This window comes from Lonchura striata, chromosome 3 (genome assembly GCF_050655825.1).
Source record: "Lonchura striata isolate lonStrDom1 chromosome 3, ASM5065582v1, whole genome shotgun sequence".
NCBI classification, from domain to species: domain Eukaryota; kingdom Metazoa; phylum Chordata; class Aves; order Passeriformes; family Estrildidae; genus Lonchura; species Lonchura striata.
The window spans coordinates 94661784-94687631 of NC_140705.1; the positions used below are offsets into that span (position 1 = coordinate 94661784).

Genomic DNA, 25848 nt, shown 5'->3' on the forward strand with positions numbered 1-25848 from the left:
GCAGTGGCCTCTTAGCAGTGCTCTGTGTCACTGATAATATGCTTTGGCTTCGTTTGTGATTGCTCTTCTCAACAGTGCAGTATTTCCCAAATTTACAATTCTCCAGCAGAATGGCTGAGGAAGCACCTTATTACAAGGAATTCTGTTCATCTGCACAAGAGCTGCCCTCTGGGACCCCAGGAACATGAATGGCTTGCCTCTAATGCCAGAGAAATCCTGAACAGGCTCCCCCACATGCAGAAACTAAATGATACCAGATACATGTAATTATTCTGGCACCTCTGGTGTAGCTAAATGGATGAGGCAACATCAGACTGGAAACCTCCAAGCCTGTCACGGAACACACCAGCAAAATCCTTAGGAGAGGGATTTCTTGTGTTTTCCAACAAGCTCTGAGAACCCCAGATCCAGCAGCCCTGCAGCAGCCAGCCAGCCAAGGGATGTTTCCTTGCCACCCAGATGCCACCTCTGGGGTGCATGGCCATCATCACCTGTGGGCCAAGCAGCTGCTTGGTCTCCAAAAAGCCTTGGCTTTGCTGCAAAACCAAAGCTCCTGGTTTACACCCAAAAACGGAAAGCAACCTTCTCACCTCTAAGCCTACTGAGCCAGCAAATCAGGGAGCTGGGTGTCTGCTCAGGTCCCACCTGGGCAGTACCTTTCACTATCCTGCTGAAAGAGCTGTAACAACACTCCTCTGCAACACATTTTGTTAGATTCAACCCTTTAAAAATGAGTACTGTTCACTTTTCAGCACTTAAAAATCAAAATTATTATTATTTTTGTCTAGGACAAGCCTAATTTGGCTTTATTAGCAAGGTGCAAGAGCTGTGCCCAACTGGCTCCTTCAAAAGAAATGCTGCAAGCCCCAGCACACTTTCTAGCTCCCTCTTGGTACCACAAGTTTTATATACTAACATTTACTGCCTTTGGTTGTCAGTTCTCAGCCAATAAAACTGATAAAGAGATGAGCAGCTTTCAGATTAATTTTCTGCTGAACTATTCATTAAGTAGGTCATACTTGGGAGTGATGCATGTGCTGTATACTTTGCTGTCAGAACAAGATGGCCCCAATTACACCTTGAACTACCCCTCATGGATTTAAAATTAACACAAATAGCTAACACAACTCATGTGCATTGTACTACATCTGGGTTCTTCTGTCATCTAGCAAACCCTCCAAAGCAGGGACAGAGACAACATCAGCTGGGCTGCAGTCCATGTTTGTGACCAAAACCAGGGCAGGAGAGTGAAAGGAAATTCCAAGTTTACCTTTGAGAGCTCGGCTGTGATTCTGCTGAAGGACTGAAGTCAGGTAGTGAGGGGACGACGACCTACTGAGAAAGAAATTCAACAGCTCAAAGTCAAGCCCTAATCAGGCAAATGATCTGTACAAAGTATAACAGACAAAATATTGTGATCATAGAAGGCTAAAAACAAAACTAATCCTATTCACCACAGGAAGGCAAGCAATTTCTGCCACCCTCAGTAGATAGCTCAGCACTGGTTCATAGTTTGTGTAGCACTATTTAAGCCATCACCAGCATTTGAAAAACACCTCCAAATACACTCCCTAAGCAAAGTCTTGTTGGCAACAGTCACTGACTTCTACAGATTTCCTATACCTGCCTAAAGGCTGGATTTTAAACAAAGATATGCATTTTTAGTACATAAAACCTACACGTGAACAAAACAATAGTTCATACAGGGATTCTCAGAGGACTGGTAAGGACCAGTTGTGATCATTTGCTTTTCCAAGAAGTGGTGGGCAATTAACAAACAAAAAGTAATACCAAATTAAAAACCAAATCAAGACAACTGCTGATTTTCAAGTTGATGCTATCCAGGGTGGTTTTTAATAATCAGACCAGCCTTGCCCCAAAGTACCCATAAATCCCTCACAAAATAAAGGGCAAGTTAAAGCTTTCACATGTTGGTTTTTTTTTCCTGCTACACACCCAGCCCTAATTATTCAGTTTATTATAAATATATCAGTGAGCAGTTAGAAGTCAGTACAACAAAAATAGTACACACTATTAAAATTGCATGAAATGTAGCAATGTGCATCTTTTATAGTGCTGCTAGAACAATCTGAAGGGTGATGACAGAATTTTCAAGCCAAACGTGCAAGAGAAACCTCAACTGAATGGGAAAAATGTGCAAAAATAGGGTTCACTGTCTGGTATCTTTTCTTGTAGTACCCACAGAGTGCAAAGGGAACAGATCCAAAAGTGGGTGGGGGGAGAAAAATATTAAAAATAAAGAAAAACAGTGGTCTAACCCAAAATGGCTGGCTTTGCAGCCCTCAGACCCATTGTACAAAGAGATGCTAAACATCATCATCCTTTTGTCTAAGCTCAAATCCTTCAAAAATCATGTCCACATAGTCAATTAATAGTCCCCAAAGTCAATTAATGCCTGCTATTGATTAAGACAAGCCATGCATAAGGTCTGAGTAAGATGAGGACTGTGGCTGTCCCCAGGGCTGTCATTTGTGTAGCACTAGAACTAGAATGCAGCCAGGGGCTTCACAAGGACTTGTTGAACAAGCTGTGCAGAAATAAAATGCATCAGGCATGCCAATCATCTATGATAATACAAATTTCAGTGTCACTAGACACAGATTACAGTTTTGGAAAGCTTCTGCTCAAAGCAACAGTATACATTTTATTTTAAAATCGTGCTGAATGATAGGCAGACTCCCCACAAATAATCATGAACACCAGTCTTCCCACTGGAAAATTCAGAGACTGCCACAGCTGAATTTTAGGATCATTCTGAATATAAATTTGGATAGCATTTCAGCTTCTCTCCAGCTGAACCTCTGGGCTTCCTCCCTCTCTACAACAAGGCAGATCCTTGGGGGCCCTTCCCCAAAATTAGGGCAGAATTTAAATCAAATCTAAGCATGGAAGTGGAAAAAATAAATCTGTTTTTCTGTGTGTGATAGAAAGTCACATAAGTGTTTTTCACTGAAAGAAAATAAACCAGCTTTCATTAGGGAGCAGTTTGGTATCTTAATATGTTGTTTCTTATTTTCTTGTACTCATAAATATAAGCACTGCAAAACCCTTCCTGTGTTGAAGTCAGTGGGAATTTTGCCATGTGGCTTCATTAGATCCAGGATTTCCTTGTAATTGTTGGCAAGTGTGACTAGTACTTCAGTAAAGTGAAAAAAAAAGTTACCAAAAACAACAGCTTCAAATTAAAGTCCTGCTCTTCCAAGTACTTAGGCATGCAGATGAAATGCCTCCTTTCTTACTCCTAATTTTGGTATGTTGCATTTATCCAAGTTAAGTAAACCACATTTAACACAACTTTAGCTGCACTGATCTTGGAGACCCTGGAGATTTTAAAAGCTTAACTAGTCAAGGCTCTGAACTCCCTGCCCTGGGCTGAGTCTGTCAATCCTCTGCACCTCTGGCAGGACAGACAACTTCCCATCTGGATTATTCTCTACATTTTAAAGTCTGGCTGTACTAACACAGACAGAGCATTGAAGCTTCCAAGGACCAAAGCTTCAACTGAGTTGTACCCAGAACCAGAGGTCCATCGCCTTACACAGAGACATTAAAGCCTGTAAAAGCATTATCCTCTAGAGCCCAATTACAGATATTTCAATAATCTTTATTCCCATAAACCCCAAGCAATACCACCAGTAATCCCATAGTTTCTAATCAGACTACTTCTTAATATTTAAATGTTTCAGAGTTATTTTAGTAGTGCTCCCAATTCCAAGAGCAAGATGGAAAACAGGATACTTCTGCCTGGCTTGTTCCAGCCCAGGAGGGTCCTGGGTTGAAGAGAGACCAGAGACAACTGGTTTTATCTTGTGGGTTACAAACCCCACTGGACAAGCCCATGCCACACAAAAGTCTCAAGCCCCTAAGGCTTGCACAGGGGTGCAAGCAGCTCCCAGGGTCAGTGTCCTACTGGACCCTGAGAAAATGTCTTCTCAGTGTTACCAGTCTTACATCCTGCTCCAGGAATCCCAGTTCCTCCTGTTTGTCAAGGAAACTCCTTGCAGTAAGGTTAAGGCATAGGGCAATGTACAGACACCTTAATGACCTTTTATCTCACCCGAATTCTTTCCTGAACTAGATAAACCAGCCACATGCCTTCCTCAGAACGGAGCTCACCCAACGTGCTGCGCTGCATTCTGTCCTCCTGCCTCCACAGGCTGACAGAGCTGCTGCTCCTCTTCCTCTGCTCAGGAACTCTGAGTCAAACTCTACATGAGTTTGACTTCAAATTCTCTAAAATCTAGTGGCTAATCTTAAACTGTTTGGGTAAGGAAGTCCTGCATGCCTCACCGCAGACTATGTTTATGGCTGTCTTTTCCATCCCTGCTGCAAAATGCAGAGCCTCAGAGAAAAAGAACCCTCTCAGGGCAGCATCTCAGCACTTCAGACTGTGGAAAAGTTGATTGTTTTTGACAAAAGCACAGAACAGATACATTTTATATCTAGACAAGTGACTTACAGGAGAAAGACATCCACCTCCTCTACCCTAGCACAGTTCTGATGGACTGTGCTTGAAGGAGGATTTTGCTCCAGTTCCCAGGACTGCCTGCCCTCTTGCAGAAATTGGGCTCTCCAGAAAGCAGCCAGCACACCCCTGACCTTCTTCTTTTACCCTCTCCCACAGTCAATAAGAGACTTGAACACAACCCAGCTGTGCTGCCTGGGAAGCCTGAGCTCATTGCATCTCCCCACCTCACCCAGCTGGTCCCACCTAAGGCCCACTCAAATTCTGCTCTTGGGTGGCAGCAGGTAAGAGCACTTCAACACCCACTGCCACCCGGAGCAACATGTCCTGCTGGGATGAGAACTGCACCTACCTGGGTGGCGAAGCCGGCGGAGTATAAAATGCAAGTGCTGAGGAAAAAGGCTGTTTTTTCAGTGCTTGGACAAGATTAGGTTTATATTTTGGGTCAACGCACCACAAGGACCCTTTTCCATTCACCTGCAATGAAAAAACACAGCAAATTAGAAAATCCAGGACCAGGCTGGTACAGTCCTTTCTAATTTAATATCCCCAAGTTGCAGCACAGTGCAGTGACTACATGACACACAACATCCACAGGCAGTTCCATCCTCGATGGTCCCAAAATTGAGAAAATGGCCCTGAGATCCTCATTATACACTACTGAAGCACCCATCTTGCAGTTTGGGACAGCATCCCCAAAACCCCTTCCCTAAAGCCCCATACCTATTCCCATTTGTCCCCTAAATGCTGTAAACTTTAACACTCAATATGCACAGCTGTGAGTTTAGGGACCTGTCCAGGCATCAGTAAACTGATCAGCCATCTTTTCTTTAACAGGTTTCTAGATAAGAAGCCAAAGCACCTTCCCCTTGGTTTAAATACAGACACATACTCATTAAATTTTACACCACCCTGGAAAAGGATCTTGCTCCATGTCCAGCTACAAAATGGATTATTCCCACTTTCTCAGAATCTGAAAACCTAATGAATGTATTTTTGATGCATCTAACAATGTAAGCACCCCTGTGCTAGTCATTCTCTATATTAAATTTGGTATATTGAAGCTTAAGGAAGATAAAGCACCTCTTGCTTATCTCAATACTTTCTTCATCAATTTACTAAATAAGGAATCATTTTTTTTGAGCCTGCTATTTCTTGCAACTTAATTAAATAGTTCTATTCTAAAATAGAAATTCTATAATCGCTGACCTGACAGATCAGCTAAAAGCTCTGCACATAGCGGCACCAGATTTTTTGGGGAAAACAGATGCTACAGAAATGGAAATGTACATGGCTGAAGGATGAGGAAGCTGTATACCTGAACAGCAAGATCCTTCTAAAGCATTTCTGGGGGCTAAATATCAGAGCAGAAACCCAAGCCTCATGGAGAAGCTCCTGTGAGCCCACAGTGGCCAGCTGGTCTCCTGCCAGAATCATGGGGGCCAATAATACCAGTTTATGGATGGATGCTCCATGATTTACCCCAGACTAAAAAGGACTCAAAAAGCATGTAAGTCTGTGGTTCTATTTAAGTCACAGGGGGTTTCTGAGAAAATACCTTCCTATCAAGAGAGAAAATTCATGCCAGGGAGAGCCCCAGGTGAGAGAGATGCAGCTTCAACTGCAGCTAAAGCCACTACCTTTTAAGGAACATCTCTGAGCTGCTGCATCTCTCCAAGTTATTGTTTTCAACCTGAATCTTCCTTATACTTACCTTTTCATACTAAAACTAAGCACAGCCTGTAAAATACTTATCAATAGCTTACTTTTAATTAATTAACAGCCATGGTGCTGGCAGGATGATTTAACCACCTAGATACTAACAGGAGGCATCCTCTCAGCTCGCTCTATCCCTCATCTCAGTGACAGACTTACACCCTGATCTTTTACTTATCCCAGAATCCCCTTTCCCAGTACCCCAACCATGCCCTACTGGCTTTTTTTTTCCCCCTCCCTTTCACAGTTTGGAGGCTGTTGCCCCCAGGGAGCAGCAGAAAGTCCCGAGCAGCAAACCACTGCTTATCTGCTATCTTATCTGGTACTTTAGGTGAGCAGTTTTGCTTCATGCCTCATTCAGTTCAGCTGCTGGGGGTTAGTTTCCCTCTTTGATCTTCCCAGCAAGGTACTCCCCTCCAGCTTGCTGCCCTGACAACATAACACCAGGATTTTGGGTGGGTATTGCAACAGCAAGCTGAACCCGGGCACACCCTGAAGCCATCCAGATACCGATAGATCCAATGCAACAGGCAGTAAACAGGGTGACTTCTTCTTTGGGTCATGTGTAATGTGAAACCACACTTCCACCCACCTTTGGAGACGCTAAAAGTAGACATTGAGCTGAGAGATGATGGAGCTGCTCCTGTGCTTGGCTTGCACCCTCTGCTTAGCAAAGACAGGGGGAGAAGTCCAGCCCAGGTCTGGAATCAAGAGTGTCAGGTGTTAGGGAAAAGCCTGCCACAGCTGGAGCTGGAAATGCCACAGAACCAATGTCCAACTTTAAAATAAGCCAGAACAGACTGTGCCATTTCTCCTAGCAAGGACTAATTCAGGACACTCTAAAATGCTAAACTGCCTCTGGAGGTTAGCATTTCACTTCAACAGTGAGGCAAGTGTTGGAATGAAATTGTAAGTGTAACTTTTACTTAAGATCTAGAGAAAAAAATCCCTCCAGAGTCAGTGAAAAGAGGCCACCAAACTCTTCTTGCTCTGCAACTCAAAACAGGGGCAATCATATAGTTCTGAGTTTAGTTTTTGGTCTATCACCTTTTCTGCATCTAATATTTCTAATTTGACTTGCAGGAGTTTATCTAGGCAAAAGTGAAGAAAGGAAAATAAGTCCTGCACTTTGAAGTATTGGAGCTATTTTGTAAAGACAGTAAGTTTCCATCACCCAGCATTTCAGGGCTGGATTACAGAAATGTGAGCTGGAAACAAAATGCTTCCATGATCCAGCCTTATCCTTTAACACCACCCCACCACAGCGCCACACTAGCCAGTGAGCAAAACTCAAGGAGTAGCCAAAGCAGAGCAGCTCAGCTGGTGCTGGTGGCTCAGGCTCCCTGCAGGCACAGGTCCCTGTGCTGCAGAGAGCTGTCCATCAGCTTCACACCTGGCCAGCAGGCCTGGCTCCATCAGGGATGGACAGTGTTCACCAGCTGTATCCATCTAAGCAAAGTGAACCATTGGAAAACACTGTGTGTGCAAGGAGGTATAAAATACATCCACCAAAAGGTTTACCACAGAAATGGCATCTCTCTCCTATCTCCACAGGCATACAGATGAGACCTCCCCTGCTCTTTGCTCATATACTTGAAAAGCTACAGATTGTTAAAAATAACCTACCATAAACACCTAAACCAGGTATTTACCAAGAAAATGACATTTGTTGAAGATATTCAAGCCCTGTAACCCCCAGCCTTGAGAAGAAACAGTGGCAGGGCCACATCCAAATTAATGTTTGATGTGCATGCTCTTCCTACCTCTACACACCTTTTCTCCTCAGCATCAATTAATGAGTAAATCCCAATGCCATAATCATAAAAACACGTCTAAGCAAAGAGCAGGGAGACTCCTCATGGCTTTTAGCCCCAAACCCCTTTTCACCTGAGGTCCTCCTGTGCTGTAGATCAGATGCTGCTCCCTCAAAAAAAGCAAAAGAGCAACGTCACAGTGCAGGCGCCTCTCTCCCCAACGCCAAGGCAGCACAACAGTGCTTAAGATGCAAAGAGCTTTAGCTGTATCTTCTGAGGATCACTGACTCACAATCACACCTCCACATCTTCAGGAGCACCAGGGTCACAGCAGGAGCACTGGAAGGCAAGCAGGTGTCCCTGGGACTGCTCCAGCATCACCCCCTTGATGTTCATCACCACCATTACACCAGAGACCCACTGGGAATCTCACCTGCCTGGCTGACTGTAGATGTTTTCTACTGCAGTTCTAAATGAAAAGGTATTTCATCTCATGGGTCTGTCACCTGGGGTAAACCTTGGCACACCACTTAGATACAGCAGCAGTGTGCTATGTGCACAAAGAGCAGGCAATGGTATTTTAGCAGAGTGATGATGTCCATGCATCCTGATCCCATGGCACAAGAAGTTCCTCCTCTTGACTGCAATGCTGGATCATGAGGCATCTCAAGGCACTTACTTTCCCTTCAGCACCACTCATTAAAAGAAAACCACAACGTGTAATTTTTTCCAGTGGTCCAAGCAAGGACAGTCTTCCCCCAGTCTCTGTTGGATGCTGTCCCATGACCCCTGAAACCCTGCAGCCTGCAGGGATTTAGCTGGCTGATGCAAATATACACACAGAACAATCAGCCACAGATGTGACCCTCCAGAGCTACATTTGCAACATGATGGAGCACAGTCTGGTGGAAAGAGTTCTGCAGAATAAGGGAGTTGGTGCTCAGGGGGTCACCTGTTTGTGCCTTGGATATTCTGCTCAGATCTGCACCAGCAGGGCCTTGCAGACAATGCGCAGAGCACAGTAAGCATGGTCTTGCAGCAACTCTTCCAGGTCAGCACCAGCCACAATGATTCCAGTGCAAGTGTCCTGAAACTGCCCTGCAGTGCCAGCTCAAGGGGGGTAAGTGGGGAAAGATCAGCTTTCCTTCAACGTGCACTATCAGCATTATGGTAAAGATGAGGATAAACTTTTCCTTCTTTTGCTGCCTAACCTCAAAGAGATGATTTCACAGCTGACAGCCAGGAGCAACCGCCAGGGAGGTGTCAGAGAGCAGAGCCTGCCCTGGGATGCAGGGGCACAGACCATCCATTCCCTACTGTCAGACATCTCGACTCTTCCAACGCAAGAGCTCAGATTCATTTGAAACGCTGTAAAACCCTTCATACCTTGATGTTACCAAATAAACCAGGTTCCTCTGATACAACATGCCATGGACCTTTCTGCTTCCACAGGCACTTGGCATAGAAGGCTCATTGCGTGCTCCCTTTGAAATACAAAATGCCATCAACAAAGGAAAAAAAGGGAAAAAAAAAACCCAACATTATCTTGTCCTTTCAGGGAAGCACCCAGAGGCACGGCTAGCACATGGTTACATGCAACAGGATCAACAAAATGAGCTTGTGAGCAACTACTGCTTGCTCCAAGAAGTGACACCTGAGGAGCTCATCCAAAGGGATTTGCAGCATTTCCATTATCTGCCAGATCAACTCCCATGGGGTTCAGGCATGCTCCTGTGTGTCACAGAATTATTTTGCAGGAAGAATTTGGAGCAGTACCCTCATCTGGTCCTTTTCTAGGTGGGGAGAGGGTAAAGACTGAATTGCTGTTTGCTGGAAATGAGGAAGCTTCAGCAAAGTTTCAGGAGGGGCTTTTTTGGGGTGGTATTTTTTGGTAAGCGCAGTTTCTGTTCTTCAGAATTACACAGCTGTGCAGTTTCTGGAGCCCTGGGAAACCACTGACAGGGCACATCAGCATCACCTTGCTGGTAGCAGTGGGAAATATTGTGCATTTTGCTCTTCCTACTAGAGATGTCACATCGAGCAGCAAGCCATCCTCTGAGCCCAGCAATACCCATGGAGATGCCAGGGTAAGCAGGGCACCAGGCAGTGTCAAGCTCCTGCCACCCAAATGCCAAGACAACAAGTTTGACTGCTAACTCCTAACCCATGAGGCTGGAAAACATCAGAGCATTAAAGGCAGTTCCACAGGCAGAAGGAATTCATACCAATTTAGATTTCCCTTTCCTGCCCTAATTTTTCTGCAACTCATGTCACCTTCCTTGGACACAGCCACCCAGGCACTTCTGTCACAGCACTTCTGTCACCTAAAGCAGCATGTGGTCCCTGCTCAGATCCAGTCCTCCACACAGCAACAGCCTGAGCATCTCAGTTACCCCATTACAGCACCTTGAGCCACATTAAGAGCCCATCCTAACACTGAGCAGGATTCAGCAATGGGGTAGTTACTGGACTTACCACACTGCAATAAAAAGTCACCTTTTTTTTTCAGGGCAAATCTGCTGCTTGTGAAAACAACACCCTAACAATTTAATGCAAAAGCAGGAATACTGAGAAGCAGTGGTGTTCAGCTCTATCAGTACAAGGCAGTCCTCCCCAATGACCACTCAGCTCCAGGACCCCTCTCTACGGTGGGAAGCTGTCAAGCACTCCAAGCATTGCAGGCATTTCTGATAACAAGCCTGCTACCACCAAGTCTGACCTCCAAGCACAGGACTTGTTTGTTGACTTTCAGTATGTGGTTTGTTAGTTTATTTAAGTCGGAGCCAGCTCTTTGAGGAACAAGATGGGGAATGAGAGAGGGAAGAAGAAAGTCAGTAGTAAAATCATATGTACAGAAAAGAGTATCCTTGACTTTAAGAAGTGCGTCTGCACCACACAGAGATGCACATCTTATAACAGATGTTAAAGCACTACAGTCCATTAAATGCGGGAATTAATATGGTTATTGGAAAGCTAGAGCTGTGCTAAGTGTAACAGGAGATCACAAGTGGAAGAGTCAATTTAATATCTGAGAAAGCTGTTGGACTGAGGAACATTCAAGCATCTAATCTAGTGAGCCCACAAGCAAGGGCACCTTGCAGGGGACCATATCTGCACCCAGAGGGGCAACATCCTTACTAGACAAGCAGGGAAGCTGGTTGGCATCCCATAATCTCCTCTGCTTGCCAGCGTGACTGTAGCCATGGCCATGCTGGAAAAGCAGGGAAGGAGGAACATACCCCAGAATTTCAGCACTGGAAAATAAAGAAAGCCCTGGTTTAGGAGACTTCATCAAGAAGAAATCCTAGGAGAGTTACCTGAAACTTCAGGCTGGTTATTTATTGCAGGCTAACAAAATTTTAAGCAAATGGAAACAAGAGTCCTTTGCAATTGCACGTGTGCCAGACTTAAAAAGGATACACCACAGCTGGGTGTACGTAGGTCAACAATAAACAACAAAACCCAGTGACTTTTGTCATCCTGTGATTTCACAGAAGCAGCATTTCCAAACCACCTCCATCTGCAAAGAAAGTGTTAATAACTGTAATAAAGTGTTCACAGTGGAGTGAAAATGACCCAAACAAAACATGCTTATGAACAACAGAACCTTCTCCATTTCTCCCTGGATTTTCAACCTGCTCCACCTCTCTCCTGCCAGGTCTCACCTTGCCATGGCTTTTCTCCACCTTTCGGAAACACTTGTTCAAGGAGAGGTTGTGTCGGACCGAGTTCTTCCAGCCGGTGGGGGCCGTGGCAAAGTAGGGGAAGCGGTCCAGGATCCAGCTGTAGATTTCTTTGACTGGCAAGCTCTTGTTGGGGGACTGCTCAATCGCCATGTAAATGAGAAGGCTGAAAGAGTAAGGGGGTTTGGAAGTGGAGGATTTCTTCTCAGGGTTCTGGTAGCAGGATGGTGAGAAGGACGGCACGCTGTCACCCTCAATGTCGTACAAGGGGCTAACAATGGGAAGGCCCTCGCTGCCGAGGCTGAAGTTTGTTAGCAGGTTAGTACTTTCGTGCAGCCAGTTCAAATTTGTCAGCTCATCATCAGCTGAATCTCTGTCCACCACGGTGGCCTTTGGCTTGCCGGCGTCACCCGTGTCAGGCAGGCTGCCCATCCCATGGCACTGCCGTAGTCCTGCGGCTTTTTCTGCTCCGGGAGTTTCAGCTTTCTTATCCGGAGTCATTCCAGTGACTGGACCCATTTAGCTTGATTGGTCTGCAACAAAGGAGATGGTCAGAAATCATTGCAAACTACCCTGATCACGTTCAGCAGGAGCACACCAAACCCAAGCACAGGGCTGCACCATCCCCATTGTCGCCTCAGGCCCCCAGCTGGGCAACAATTAGTATTGACTCCATGATTGCAGAAGGCTGATCAATTGCTTTATTATATCACATCTTATATTATAATACACTTACTAAGAAACTCGGTAACCCTTACAGCCAGTGCAATACAGCTTTGACCTAATTGGTCAATCTATCCAAATACCATCCAGTGTCTAATTAAGAAATCACCCTTTGGTAAACAAATCTCCATGACACATTCCACAAGTGCACAACAGCAGGTGCAACAAGTGGAGATAAGAATTGTTTCTCACTCTTTTCTCTGATCTTCTCACAGCCTTCCCCAGGAAAATGCCTGGGAAAGTCTGTGCCTGCTCTCTGTGGCCAGAGAGCTGCTGCCACAACCCATGCTGTTCACTAAACATTGAAGCCACTGGCTAGAGCCAGGGTCCAACAGGAGCCTCCCAGTAAACTCATGAGCACAAACTCCCCTTGGTTTATAAGCAGAGCTTATGGGTAGCATTTGGAAACTGTTGTATCTATCTAGAAACACCAATTCAGACACAGAAATAACAGCTGTTTTCATGTCAACACCTGAAACCTGGAAATAACCTTAACAGGTAGGACCTAATCCATTCAGATCTCACATTAACTCTTAAGTTACCCATTATATTGTAAACTGATCCTGTTTAGAAGTGTTTGCCTTTCATGTCCAAAGAGTGAAAAAGGAATTGCAAAACTTAAACCAGCATAAAGTCTATTTGTGGTCTCAGTGCAAATGAAAGCTTTACAACCCCCTACAAGTCACAGTCATTCCCAAGTGCTGCTGCGTGGTTCTACCAGGGAAGATGTGGCCAGCCTATCTGTTCATCACCTGTGTCCCACAGAGCTGCCTGAGTCCAAAAGATCCTTTTCCCCTCCTGAAAGGGCTTGCTGCCCTAACCTGGGCTTCCCTGCAGACCAGAGAGCACTAGGACCAGTTCTCAAGAGGAAGGGACCAACCACTGAGGTGGCAGCTCAGACCTGCAGGAACACTGGCTCACCACTTAGATAAAAAACCCCAAAACAACAAAACACTGAAACCCTAATCATAATATTATTATCTATAAAACACTGTCACTCAATGCAAGGTCTAACAGCTACCCATGCTTTAGAGGCATTACACCAACAGACACCGCCTTGCTTGTAGAGTTTCAGAAAGGGTCTTCTAGCAAACTGTGTTAAGGGAACAGCTGGTTTTTTGCTGCTGATGTGAGCACTGTGCAGATGTAGGGGATGTACTTGTACACACATATGTACACTACAGACATAAAACATTCCAACTATGAATGCAGCTCACAGTAGTAAATAGCACAGAGCCACACTGAGGTTCATATTAACTGTAAAAAGATCCAACAAAACAACCAAAGAAAAACCCAAACCCTATTCCAGTTCCGTGTCCCTGTAAGCTCTATCATTCTGGTTTCATGCTCCAGCTCCCAGTGCCAGAGCTCAAGATGAGGACATATCACATCTCACCAGACAGCGCTACGCAGTTACTGCATGTTTTCTTACACCACTTTGCAGTAAACACTTGTCTTCTTGCTCTTCCATCTCCTCTTACCAAGGGTCCACTGCCTGGCTGTGCCAGCCCCAGACCCAGCCAGCTCTAAGTTGGCAGCCTCACTGTGCCCCTGGCAGAACACTGCCAGCCTCCTTTTTTGGGAGAAGGGGAGTGATACGTGCAATGGAGGAGTGACGTGGTGACACAGAGAGGCAATAGGACAATCCATGTTATGCTCCCCAGCCCTGCCAGCCTCTGCCTGGTGCAGAGGTGCAGAATTTGTGCCTCCCCCAGGAAACACAATATGTTTCCCACCAGCAGTTTTTGTTCCTCTCTTCATCTGCTCAAATGCTCTTACACCAGCATAGCTGTGTTGACAATAGCACCTGCACTTATGCTTACCAGTAAAAGTGCTGGAAAACATCCATCAATTTTTTATTTTCTGTTTCTATTAAGTGCAGGGACGGGTATGATTAACTAGCAGCTCAGTCAGTATCAAAAAAAGAAAAAAAATTAAGGCTAAGTGAGCTGCAGAAATAGCTGGTCAAAAATAGCTTTGCTCTCCCTACAATTTACTTCTCCCCCAAGGCACCAGAGCAGATTTATATTGGCAGTCAGAGATGGCTGGCTTTAAACACAGCCATATATACATATGCTCATGTCACTTCTTCAATCCTTTCTTACATTAAAAAAACCCCAAAAACTAAACAAACAAAGAGCTAGTGATAAAATTCATACAGTGAGACAAACCCCAACTCTGCTGCAACGTGAGCTGCTCTGTTCTCTTTCTAATGATTAACTTTGCCCCATTGTTGAGCACCTCTTTAGGCAGCTACACAGGAGCTTACACCTCACAGCCGTGTTTTGGTAATTTTAGCTCCCGGTTCAGGTTGCACAAAATCTCCCTTTACAAACCCTCCGTAAGCATGGCAGATCAAGAACGTGCACATGCTGACATACACATGCAAGTCTGAGGTCACTGTACTCTTTTCCTAGGGGGCAATAAAATCTGTTTTCAACACAAAAATGGCCTAGGCATGCTCAGTCTTCTCAAAAACATAAGGGAAAAATATAACAACTTACTAAGTTGGCACTTAAAATCAGGTGGACTTTGTGGTGCCAGTGCACTGTTTGTTTGCATGCCACTGTGTTTTAGCAGAGAACCATTAGCGTATTTAATGCCCTACATGAAAATAAAAACTATTTGCAGGTAACATACTGACAGTAAATAATATTGGTTTGTGTCACATTTCTCTTAGTAAATATATTATAAAAATCCACATCTCATTACCTTCTTATCCTAGTTCACCACCTCACACACATTCTACATGAACATATGAGAAATTAATTTCTTTTTTCTAGAAAGGTATAAAGGCCATATTAGACTATTATCAACTAATAAATAAGAAAAAATAAAGTCACAGGAGCAATACCAGTGCCACTGGAGCATATCTGAAGGCACACAAGTGGTCAGCTTGTGTGCTCTCCAGAACCCCTCTTCATTCACACAGACCCTTAATGACATCCAAAATGCACAATTTTTTTCTCTGTATGTGCTCTGATTGCCTATAAGCAGACACACCTGTAAGAACACAGCTTCCAAGATGTCATTTTCAAGATTAGCACATCCAATATTTGGCTTTAATGCTTTACATAAGGCTGATGGAATTCACCAAAGCCATCTTTGCTGTAAGCTGGCAGGGTTTTGTGCTCAAGGATAACCCAGCAGAAAAACCACACTAAGAGCAGGGAGAGGAAAGTGTGAGAAAGAAAAAAGCACAAAAGCAGCTCTCCAGTACAGATGTTTTGATAATTCCCATGGGGACAGCCCCAACCCTGTAAGCAAAGCCAAGAAGGCAACCTCCAGCCAGGCAAATGTAAAATTAATATGATTTAAGCACACCTCTGAAAATTAGGGAAGGGCTTGTGTTCTGCCCATGTGCTTTACCCTACCAATGAGTACAGTGACACAGCACACTGCTGTTTGCTGGAACTAACACTTCCAATGGGAAGCAGACCCTCATGCATGCAAATCCTAAGGAACTCAAGGATGTATCTCCTGTTGGTACCTTCTAAAGAAAGGCCAAACAAAGCATCTACCCCTTGAAGTATCACAGTGGAGGTGCACATCATCTTGCATGGTCATTACAGACAGAGGACTATGATTCCAGGGAAAGATGATTAAAAGGCTGCTAAGTCAACTGAGGCTACTCAAATAAAAGTTTAGGATGCATCAGAAAAGAGGTCAGAGACACAATCTTCTTCCAGCAATCTGATTTTTGGCATCACATAAAAGCCAGGAGCAGACCTCCCTGCTAATCCATGCCAGTCCAGCACCCAAAGCCCAGTGAAGACCTGCTCTTCCAGAGCACTCAAAACCCAAGCAGCAGAGCCCAGGTCTGATGGGGCTGGTTAAGGCTGCAGGTGTATCAAGGCAGCAGTTTAGAGATGCACAAACAGATCAGAAGAGACTCCATATCTCAAGGCAAGGTACTGTTTTTTTGCAGCCTTCCCTCTAACTCACTGGAGAGCTAAGTTTGGGAAAGGTTATGAGCACTGAAAGCTCCTCAGCCTAGCAGAGCACATCTGGGTTAAACCAGGTTTGCTTCCTCCCACAAAGATCCCCAGCTCTGACTGAATTTTGATGGAAGACCTTGAACAAGAAGAATCTGCTCTGTTCTGCCACAGGAGCAAATGCTTTGATGTGACCACTTAATGAAGACCAAGTTGCTTTATTAGAAAGAAGGTCAGCCATTTAATGAAACTGGAAGTCCACTTGAGCAGATCCTCAGGAAAGCAGGGAAGCACGTTTACTTTGCTGCAGCCCTTCTTGGAAGAAGTCTCACCTCCAGCAGAATCCAGGCCAGAAGGACAAAGTTGTGGCAGATGCCACCATCCCACCAAAGGTGACCTCCTCCAAACTCAGCAGCGTTGCAGGTGTAAGTGTGCAAGTATCATTTCAGTGGACGCCACACTTGGACTCACTGAACTGGGAAGAAAGAATTCAGCCTTTTTGTCAGAAGGTGCCACAGCCTTGTCCGCACCAAGTCAGCATGAGAACAGAGCTGCTCTTGCTGCTTGATCCTTCTTCACAGTGGCATCAGATGAAAGGTGCCCTTTTGGCACCTGCACAGCATCAGTGCCCCAGGTTAGGACAACCTTCTCCACAACTAAATGCACCTTTTTATTTCTGTAGCACCAGCCAAGCAACTAGGTCACCTCTGTTAATAGTGGGAAGACCTGGAGCCTGCCAACAGCACAGTGATTTCCCTCCAGGTTTAAAAATAAAAATAAAATCTTACCGTGCATTGCCCATGTCTGAGGAGTCAGACATAATTTTAATACAGGAAAAAAGATTTTCAGCCATATCACACTTAATGACAGCAGCTCTGCACCCACTTTTTGCACCACAGGCTCAGGGTCTGCAGCCTTAGTTACAGATCCAGGCAGTTGTGCCCTACACACAATTTCTCAAGTTCTGTTCTGACACAAACAGGCTTTGTGAGAGTATTTAAGACAATTGGTGCCTGCTTTTGCATGCAAACAACTACACCAACAGCAAACTCCTCTATTGATTTTTCATATTCCCTTGAATCTACAAGAAGCATAAGGGCTTGTCCTGACTCAAATACATCAATATGTGCTGTCTAAACAGCCCAAGAATTAGACAAATAAATGACTAGCACTGCTCACCTCCCCAAGCTGAGGATAAACTTCCAAGTCATCAGGCACATAGCACAGGACCAGCTACAAGTCGTTGCATGTTGGAGGGAAGAGCAACAAAAAAAATCCAACAAAAACAAACAAACAAAATAACCCAAACAAACAAACAAAAAATCCTGGCACGACTAATGCAAACCCATCAATAAAAAGCACCCATCTGCCTGACCAGGAGCATTAAAAGGATGACACCAAACCATTTTGCCCCCTACTAATTCAACCTTTCCCCCCACTCATCTCCCTTGTCTCGGGCTGCCCATGCCCTGCACACCTCCCACCCCTGCTGGAGGTCAGCTGAGTTCCTCCCCCAGCCCTGAGAAAGGCCTATATTTGATTATAACACTCTGTGATGTCATGTATCCAAGACAACTAAAGGCATTGCAGTCTTCTGAGGATAAAACCACCTCTCAGCCATAGATTTCAGCAAGCTGGGACCCAGTGTCTGTGGAAGAGATGAACCCCTGGGTGACAAAGGACACGCAGAGATGCTCCCACGGGCAGCACCTACAGCAGGCAGGGCTCTCTCCGCTCCTCCTGGCTTGCAAAGCAGAGGGAAATTAAAAATAATAGATTTTAAAAAACATTAAAAGGACACTTACCACCTTCTCAAATCCAGTCTGAAAATAAAACCAATCAACCAAAGAACTGGACAAGCCATAAGCTCAGGGGCTTCATCTGAACCTTGGCATTGGTGGGCTCAAAGGGGAAGAGAGGCTTTCCAGGGATTTGCAGAAATACTTCCAAGCCTCTAATGTCAATGTTCTCCCACACCCTGTGATATAATTAAAGGCAGGGTGAGGAAAAAAAGTAACAAAAATCAATTCACGGGTCCAATATTAAGAAAAGTTAAGAAATTCTGCAATAGGGAAGGGATTAAACAAAACATTATGATAGTCCAGGGAGCAAGAGAAAGATTTCATCTAACTTTTTTCATAAAAGTTTGCATTTTTTAAATTAAATCCACACACAAGTGGGTTTATGTTTGAAACAAATATCTGAAAGGAAAATGATACATGAGCTCAGACATGCCCTGACCCCAATCCAGACCCTGTACATGACCCAGAGCCTCTGGGACATTTATTCCACTGCTGCCTTCAGAGACTTTGCAAATGTAAAGCTTTTCCAAAGGCTGCAGTAACTGTTGGACCTGATTCCCCGTGCCTCAGATTTAAAACATGCACATAATAACAGTCTAACAGAGAAACTGGGACATGAAAATAATAATAGAAAAAAAAAAAAACAACCTGAACAAGCAGTGAAATTTAACTATTAAGAAAAACCTTTGGTGAGACACCAAAAAAGGGGAGGGGAGGGAAATAAGTGCTTTCAAGAAAAATGCTTTACAGCCAATAGCTTTTCAAGAGATGCTTATGGGTCATTTTCCTCAAATTCAATATTGAGCTTGCTAAGTGGACTAAAATGCAAAAAAAAAAAAAAGTAAACCACTGATATGATCACAAGTAAGCCATTTAAGCAAAAGACTTGCAAAATAATTCTGATGCTAATTCCAGGGTAACCCATCTATGTGTTTCTCTACCATCCTCTTGGAACAGAAGTGAACATAGCTACATTTCAGCTGGTGTCAGTACCAACTCACCAACAATAGAAGGCATAAAGCTATATTTTCCATACAGCTTTTCTGCCTTTGAAGAACCAAAACTCCCAGTTTCCAGTGGAAACCCAACAACTTGAAGCTTCACCCCAAGCAACCCTTGTGCAAGATTTAACTGGAAAGCACCACTGGAGCTGTACATTACCAGTACAACTTCATGACTTGCAAAGCTGTCCCCCACTTGCTGATTCCCAGCTCCTGCTCCTAAAGTGCAAGATTTCCTCCAGAGCCCAGGGAAGGCAAAGCAAATCTCTTCACTGTGCTGACCTCCCTGGCCAACTTACTTTTAATTTTATTCTACCAGTGTGGAATTTGGCTTTCTGTTTAAGCAAACACGCAGGCAAACTAAAAACTCTCCAACTTTTGACTACTCAACATCCCTAAACCAAACCAAACTGGCTGATAACTGGTCTGGGGATGATCCTCACAGAGCAGAGGATGAGGGATGGATGAGTGGATGCTGCTTTGCAGGAAGCTTCCCAGCTCCCACTCCATCAGCCCTACTTCATGAAAGTTTTCCAGGTGCTGAGGTCTCTTCATATCTAGTATTCAGCTTTTAGGCAACCATGTACTTGCCCCAAATCTAAGCACAACACAACCCAGTGACACTGTTGAAAAGAAAGCAAGCACAGGACCACGCTTAAACTGGGAATCTAAAAGTAGTGACAAACTGCAAGATAGGAATGCACTGAAAATAACCTGAGAGAAGATATGAAGACTGAGTGTGCAGAAGAGTAGGGGTGGGTGATGATGCCTGCAGTAGTCAATTTAATGGAGTTCTTAACATTCTCCAACCCTTGAGGAAAAAGTAGGCAGCACTAAGTCTAGTCTGAACATAACAGGAAAACATTTTGAATACACTCAGCAAGAAAAAAAAGTCAAAATCCACATAATAGACTTTCAGTATAAGTATTCCTATTTGCACAAATTACAGACTTCTCTTAAAATGGTCCCGGGTGCCCCTGAGCAACCACTCAATAAAAGGGGTATTCCTGCCCCAAACACAGCTGGCCAAGTTTCCCAGTCGCTGACCACAGGCCAGCACTGAGCACTCAGCAGCACCCTCCCAGCCTGGAGTGACCCAACCCTCGTGCTTCCACAGCCATAATGTTTTACAGGGAGCAGGCAGAGTACCAGGGATTACAAAGATGCTGACCGCCATCAGGTAGTATTTCTTCCATTCCATGTAATCTATTACCCAAGCATTGCGAGCTGTATCTTCTTGCTGACCTAAATCGTATTTTGGAAGCACCATGGAACATCACTGCCTGCTTTTACCCAGCATGGTGTAGGATGAGGCATGAGGATGAGATGGAGAGCACCATCACTAAATCAACAGGTGCAACGTGACAGGAACAAAAACACTCCTATCACATATAAAGATCGAGCCAGGAAAAAAGTGAAGCAGCATCCCAGGCGTTTCTTGTGTCTTCTCTGCGAGACAAGGGAGCCATTGGATTTGGAAAGAGACACCCCAGATGAAGGCATAGGGAGCTTGCCCATGTGGACAGAGTTTGCAAGCGAGCACTTGTCGAGAGCAGAGCTGGGCTCCGCTGTGAGTCACCCCGAGCCACAGGAAGTTGCTCAACACCATTTCAGTTGTGGAGCGGCAACACACGCACCCGCTGCCTCCATCCACTTCCCCCAGGAAAAGTACCATCACCCGTGAGATCCTACAGATGAGCTTACACAAAATGCACTCGTTTACCAGGAAGGAAGGAACGGCAAATGCTCCAGGAGCCAAAGGGGAAAACCCAGAAGTTGCTGAAAGGTCGTGAGCATTCATCGAGACTGCTGACAGCCATTTACTTACGGGGACTAGAGGCTGCTCCCCATCAATTTCCATCCATCCCACCAAGGAAAACTGTGTTTCACACAGCTTGTTTTGCACCACAGTAGTGCAGTAAGGCTATCCCAAAGCAGGGAACAGCATCAAGAGATGCATGGCAGTGGTGGCTGTGGGCACACTATCACTCCTCCCAACACCCATCCCTTCTGCCACCTCGCTGGCTATAATCCCTCTGTGCAGCTCTTTCTGATAAGGTATCACAAACCTGCATATGGAAAAAGTCTTCTGAGAGCCTGGGGTCCTTCCTCTCCTAAATACCAGCTCCTTTTAACCCCAACAAAGTACGCAAAGAGAGATGACAGAGCAGGAAGGTGTAATTACAACCCCGGTGAAACCAATATGAAAATTTCTGCTGCTGTTGTGGGAACCAACAGCTCTGCATGAGAACCAACATGGCTTTCTCACCAGTCTAAACCACATCCATGTACAGCATCTTCAGATGCCAAACTATATAATTCACCAGGAGAGTTTGCTTTTACTCAACGTGTTGGGTTTTCAAGTCTACTTCATTGAGCAGTACAGAGCCCGTGGGTAATAAAAATGCAAAAATCAGCCTGACATGTCCCTAAGCCTCTGTCTTGTTTCCAAGGCAGTCCACCCACCTGCCAGGCAGTACTTCTCATTCAGCAAGACCATTACACACACACACCTCTATCTGCTCCATCACTTACTGGACTGGCATGTCCTGACACAGAGAGTTGCTGGCAATGCTAGTGCCTTCAATCCCAAGCTCTCTACAGGACACTGAAAGGCTCCTCAAGCAGAAATTCCGTGGGGGGCTGGAGCTGTTGAGGCACATTCCTTGGCTGGTGCCCCTTTTAGACAAAAAATATCTTCTGCGCTGAAAAATCCCTGAGGAGGCCCTTCAGCACAGCTCCAGCAGCAGTACCCAAAGCAGGTCACAACTTTATCCTCTGGTCTAGACACTGCCAACAAAGACATCAACCAAGTTTTATTCCAGCAAGGTCCCTGAGAGTGCTCAGGGCCACACAACTGGACTGGTAAAGGGCCATTGCCTCCAGCTCCCTTCAGGACCTGCAGGGCAGCCAACACAGCATCTCCACCACAGTCTGCAGGTGTAAACACCATGTACAGCAGCACTGCCCAGCTCACAATTACATCTGGTAACAAACAAGAAATACTAAAAGCACAAAGGAGTCTTATATGTATTTCAGGCAACTCAAACACACAAAGTGAGAATCGCCACCTCCTCCCTATTTCTACAAAAGTGAAGTGGCACAGCTGGACACAAGTGAGCCCCAGCAGAAGCTGATCTGCTGCAGCAGTGTGGCTGAGCTCAGAGATAACACACCCTGGCACCCGGCTAAGTTCATCAGCTCAAGCCCTGTGCTGCACTCATTGCTTCTATCAAGCTTTCAGCTCAGACTCATGTCCAACTACCTTCTGCAGAGCTTGGGAAATGTGAGTAGGCATCTGCCAAGAAAAAAAAAAAAAAAAAAGGCAACCTTCAAACTACTTCAAGTTTCCTGACATAAGATAATGCCAGCTGAATTTTTCTTGCATAGATGTAGCATCACACCAGACTTCAAGGAGGGGAGAAAAGACCCCAATCCAAGAAATACAGCTGAAGAAGAATGATTCACATGTCAATATATTACAACCCACCTATTACTAAATTTGTCTAAATGTAAGCCCACCAATAACAAGATCTGGAGAGTGTCTGTGTGCATACATACACATGGTAAATTATATATAAAGTTATCTTGATTTCATTGATTAGGCACAAAGCTATTCAAATCACTTTCTCAGCATTTAAGTCCACCACAATTCAGCACGTTTAATTCCACAATTAAAACACAGTATCCATCCACAGGCAGGCACCACAGCGGGAACATGAGTTTATCGGGTTCTCTTCAAGGTTTATTTTATTTCTTTGTTCCTTTCACTCTTTGTTTGGGCCTTGTCATAATCCAAACCCCTACCAACAAAAGCCAGTTTCCGCTCCCACAGAACCTGAGCACCAAGCACGCCGGTGTGTCCACGCAGGAGTAAGGCAGGAAGGCAATGGGATGCTGCTCCGCTGCCGCCAGCAACTCAGCGCCCAACTTCACCAAAAAAATCCCGAAAAAGACGGAAAACTCCGAAGGGCCACGTGCAGATCTCAGCCTGACCTCGAGCACTCCGCCAGGAGTTTCCTGGATTTTACCCCAAAACGCGGGAACCCCGGAGCGCCTCTCGCACGCTGCCCCCACCTCTGCAAGCCGCATCCCTGAGGGCTTCCCGCCGCTTCGGGGACGACGGGGCGCGGCGGAACGACGCCGGGAGCGTCTTTATTTTTCACCCAACGCAGCGCTCGCGTCCGACGGGCTGACCCGGAGGCGAGGGGCACCTCGGGGCCGCGCTCCCAGGTCCCGGCGCCGGGCCGGCCGCGTTTTCCATCCCCGCGGCTGGGAGCGCGCAGGCAGCGCGGGCTGCCCCGCCGGGGGAGCGGGCGAAGGGGCGGTCACCGCGGACAGCCCGCGGGCGGAAGCTCCGCGGAGCCGCGCCGGGAGGAGGAGGAGGAGCCGCGGGTGCACGGCCCCGCGGGGACCCCCCCGTTCCCACGCACCGCCACCGAGAGCGGCCGGCGAGGCAGCGCCGCCTCCGCGCCTCGTCCCCGCGCGGGGAACGAGGGGACCCCGGTCACACCGCCCGCCGCCTCCCCCGGCACCGGCGGGACCCGCCGCCACGCTCCCCGCGCTTTCCCCCTTCCCCCACGACACCCTCGCGGAGCGTCGGAAACAAAATAAACTCACCCCCCAAACCCGCGGCAAAGCCGAGAGCTAAACCCGGGAGAGGCGCGGGGGCCGCCCGGGCAGGCGTGGGGGCGCGGCGGCGCGGGCGGCACTCACCGCGGTCATGAAGCCGCGCGGCCGGCGGCGGACACAATATGGCAGCGGGGGGATGTGTCAGGGAGCAGCTGCTCCCTGCGCAGCGGCGGCGGCACCGCCCTCCCGCTCCCCATGGCAACCGCGAGCAAGCACGGCCCCCCGCCGCCGCCGCCTCCCGCCCGCCTGCCCTCGCTCCCGCCCTCCCCCGCCGCCGGCACCGCCTCTGGCCCCGCCGGGGCCGTGCGGGCTGGGCGGCTGCCGGCTCCGTGTCCCGCCTCGGGAAAGTTGCCCTTTTCGCCCAGAAATACCACACTTTCTAAATTTAAAAAAAAAAAATTAAAATAGGAGTGCATAAACCCTCCTTTTAGTTTCACTTCTCTTTCCTCACCTTCTTTGTTTACACATATATATACATTTCTTTTTTTTTATCTTCTTGACAAAAACGAAGCCATCGCCGCCGTGTTTGCCCTGCCTCGTAGCGCGTTGCCGTCCGCTTGTGCTTTCAGCATTCCAGGGCAGGAGCTCTGCTGTTTGCTCACCGGGGCTGGACAGCCCTGCGCGCACTTGCACTTTTACAACATCATAAAGAGGAAGGATCTCGGGAAGTCGCTCGTCTTGTTTCCGAGCTGATCTTCCACTAAAAAAAAAAAAAAAAAAAAAAAAAGTTTACTGGCTTTCTCGCTTTCTCAGGGTTTCCTCACCTTCTGGAGGATACGGCTGAAACTTGCCTCGGGGTGACTTGTGGTAATTTTATTTCTAAGGAACCACGGGAATGCGTGTCAAGGAAATTCCCCCACTCCACCTTAGGAGGAACCAGTGGTTAGGTTGTTTTATTTTTTTATTTGAAACAGTTTCAGACAACAACATCTTGCGTTTTTTAAGAGTAAGGATATATCAGGCTCAGGGTTATAGCAGGCGGAATATTCTCCCAGTGACAGGGAGGCTCCTTCCACTGCCCCATGGCCGGCTTCAGAAACAGAGCCCAGCCACCAGGTTCTGATCAGAATAAATTATTCTCAGCAACTTTCATTTAGCTCCTACCTAATTTCCACTGATTGAATGCGTCATGATTCATTCAACATTTTCTTTTTCCTTTCACAGCCTCAGAAGTTAGCCAGGGCCTTCCAACCCTATCGGCAGACAACAGAAGTGCACTTGTATTAATTATGTATTGCTGAAAGCATCCTCCAGTCCCGAATCATAAAAAATAGACCTAGCACTGCTGGTACTAGCAACGCTTTGCCCGTAAGAGGCTCTTTTGCCTGAATTGCTATCCCTCTGAAAGTGCACATCAGCATGCCCTGTGTGCCTTCCACACCTCAGCTGCCTTGGCAGAGGGAGGAGCAGCGCCCAGCACGGCGTTGTTTGCCCGTTGGGATCAGGGTGCGTTGCTCTGACTTTTGCCCTGCTGGGCGGCAGCCTGAAAGAGAGACGTTTGAATCCAGGATCACTCCAGCTCCAATTTATTATGTGGAAGGTCGAGTTTGGGCCACCAAAGGTAGTGTCTGCTCTCAACCTTTGATTGCATTTACACCCTGGCCTTTAAAGTGGGTCTGCTCACAGGTTCTTTCCACTTACTCCTTAGAAATGCAATCTGAGTTCAGTAGGAATGCATGCTCTCTCCCCCTTCAGAGTTTAGTGGAAAAAAACACCACAAAACCAAACAAGAATTAAAAAGATAAAAGCTGTAAGTGCCCTGAAGTTGACAACCCCTCAAAGAAACAAAAATAAAACTTGGCCCTTGAACTGACATTTTATTTTAACCAACTTGGAACACAACACTTCAAATAAAATAAAGTGTTTCTACACCTTCTGAAAAACATTTTCACCTTTATCTCCTTCAGTCTGCTCTATTCCTCAACATACCCATGCTAGGTCTTTTTGGCTTTAAGCCATAACTACATTTTTCCAAATCTACCAATTTTTCCTCAATAAACACAGTAACCAAGATCTGAGGTTTTCTGGAGCACTTTCTGCATCTCCCCCTCAGCTCCAGGTCCAACCACAGTCACCTTCACTCTTTGGCAGCCTGTGAACTTACTGGTGCCTGCAG

The 25848-nt window shown here is 46.1% G+C and overlaps 1 protein-coding gene across 9 annotated transcripts in view; it reads right to left on the reverse strand.

Moving 5' to 3' along the window:
• FOXN2 (forkhead box N2) overlaps positions 1-24325 on the reverse strand; it is a 30870-nt gene extending 6545 nt beyond the window's left edge. For 2 of the 9 annotated variants that reach the window (XM_085575790.1, XM_085575788.1), the window contains exons 1-4: positions 23817-23966; positions 11622-12172; positions 4839-4963; positions 1271-1332 (exon numbers count right to left, since the gene is read on the reverse strand). In XM_085575790.1, the coding sequence (XP_085431916.1) occupies positions 1271-1332; positions 4839-4963; positions 11622-12158 (724 nt within the window). In that variant the 5' untranslated portion in view covers positions 12159-12172; positions 23817-23966. The other 7 variants (XM_085575789.1, XM_077781931.2, XM_085575787.1 and 4 more) reach the window with 6 other exon arrangements.
• Positions 24326-25848: the final 1523 nt, after the last annotated feature.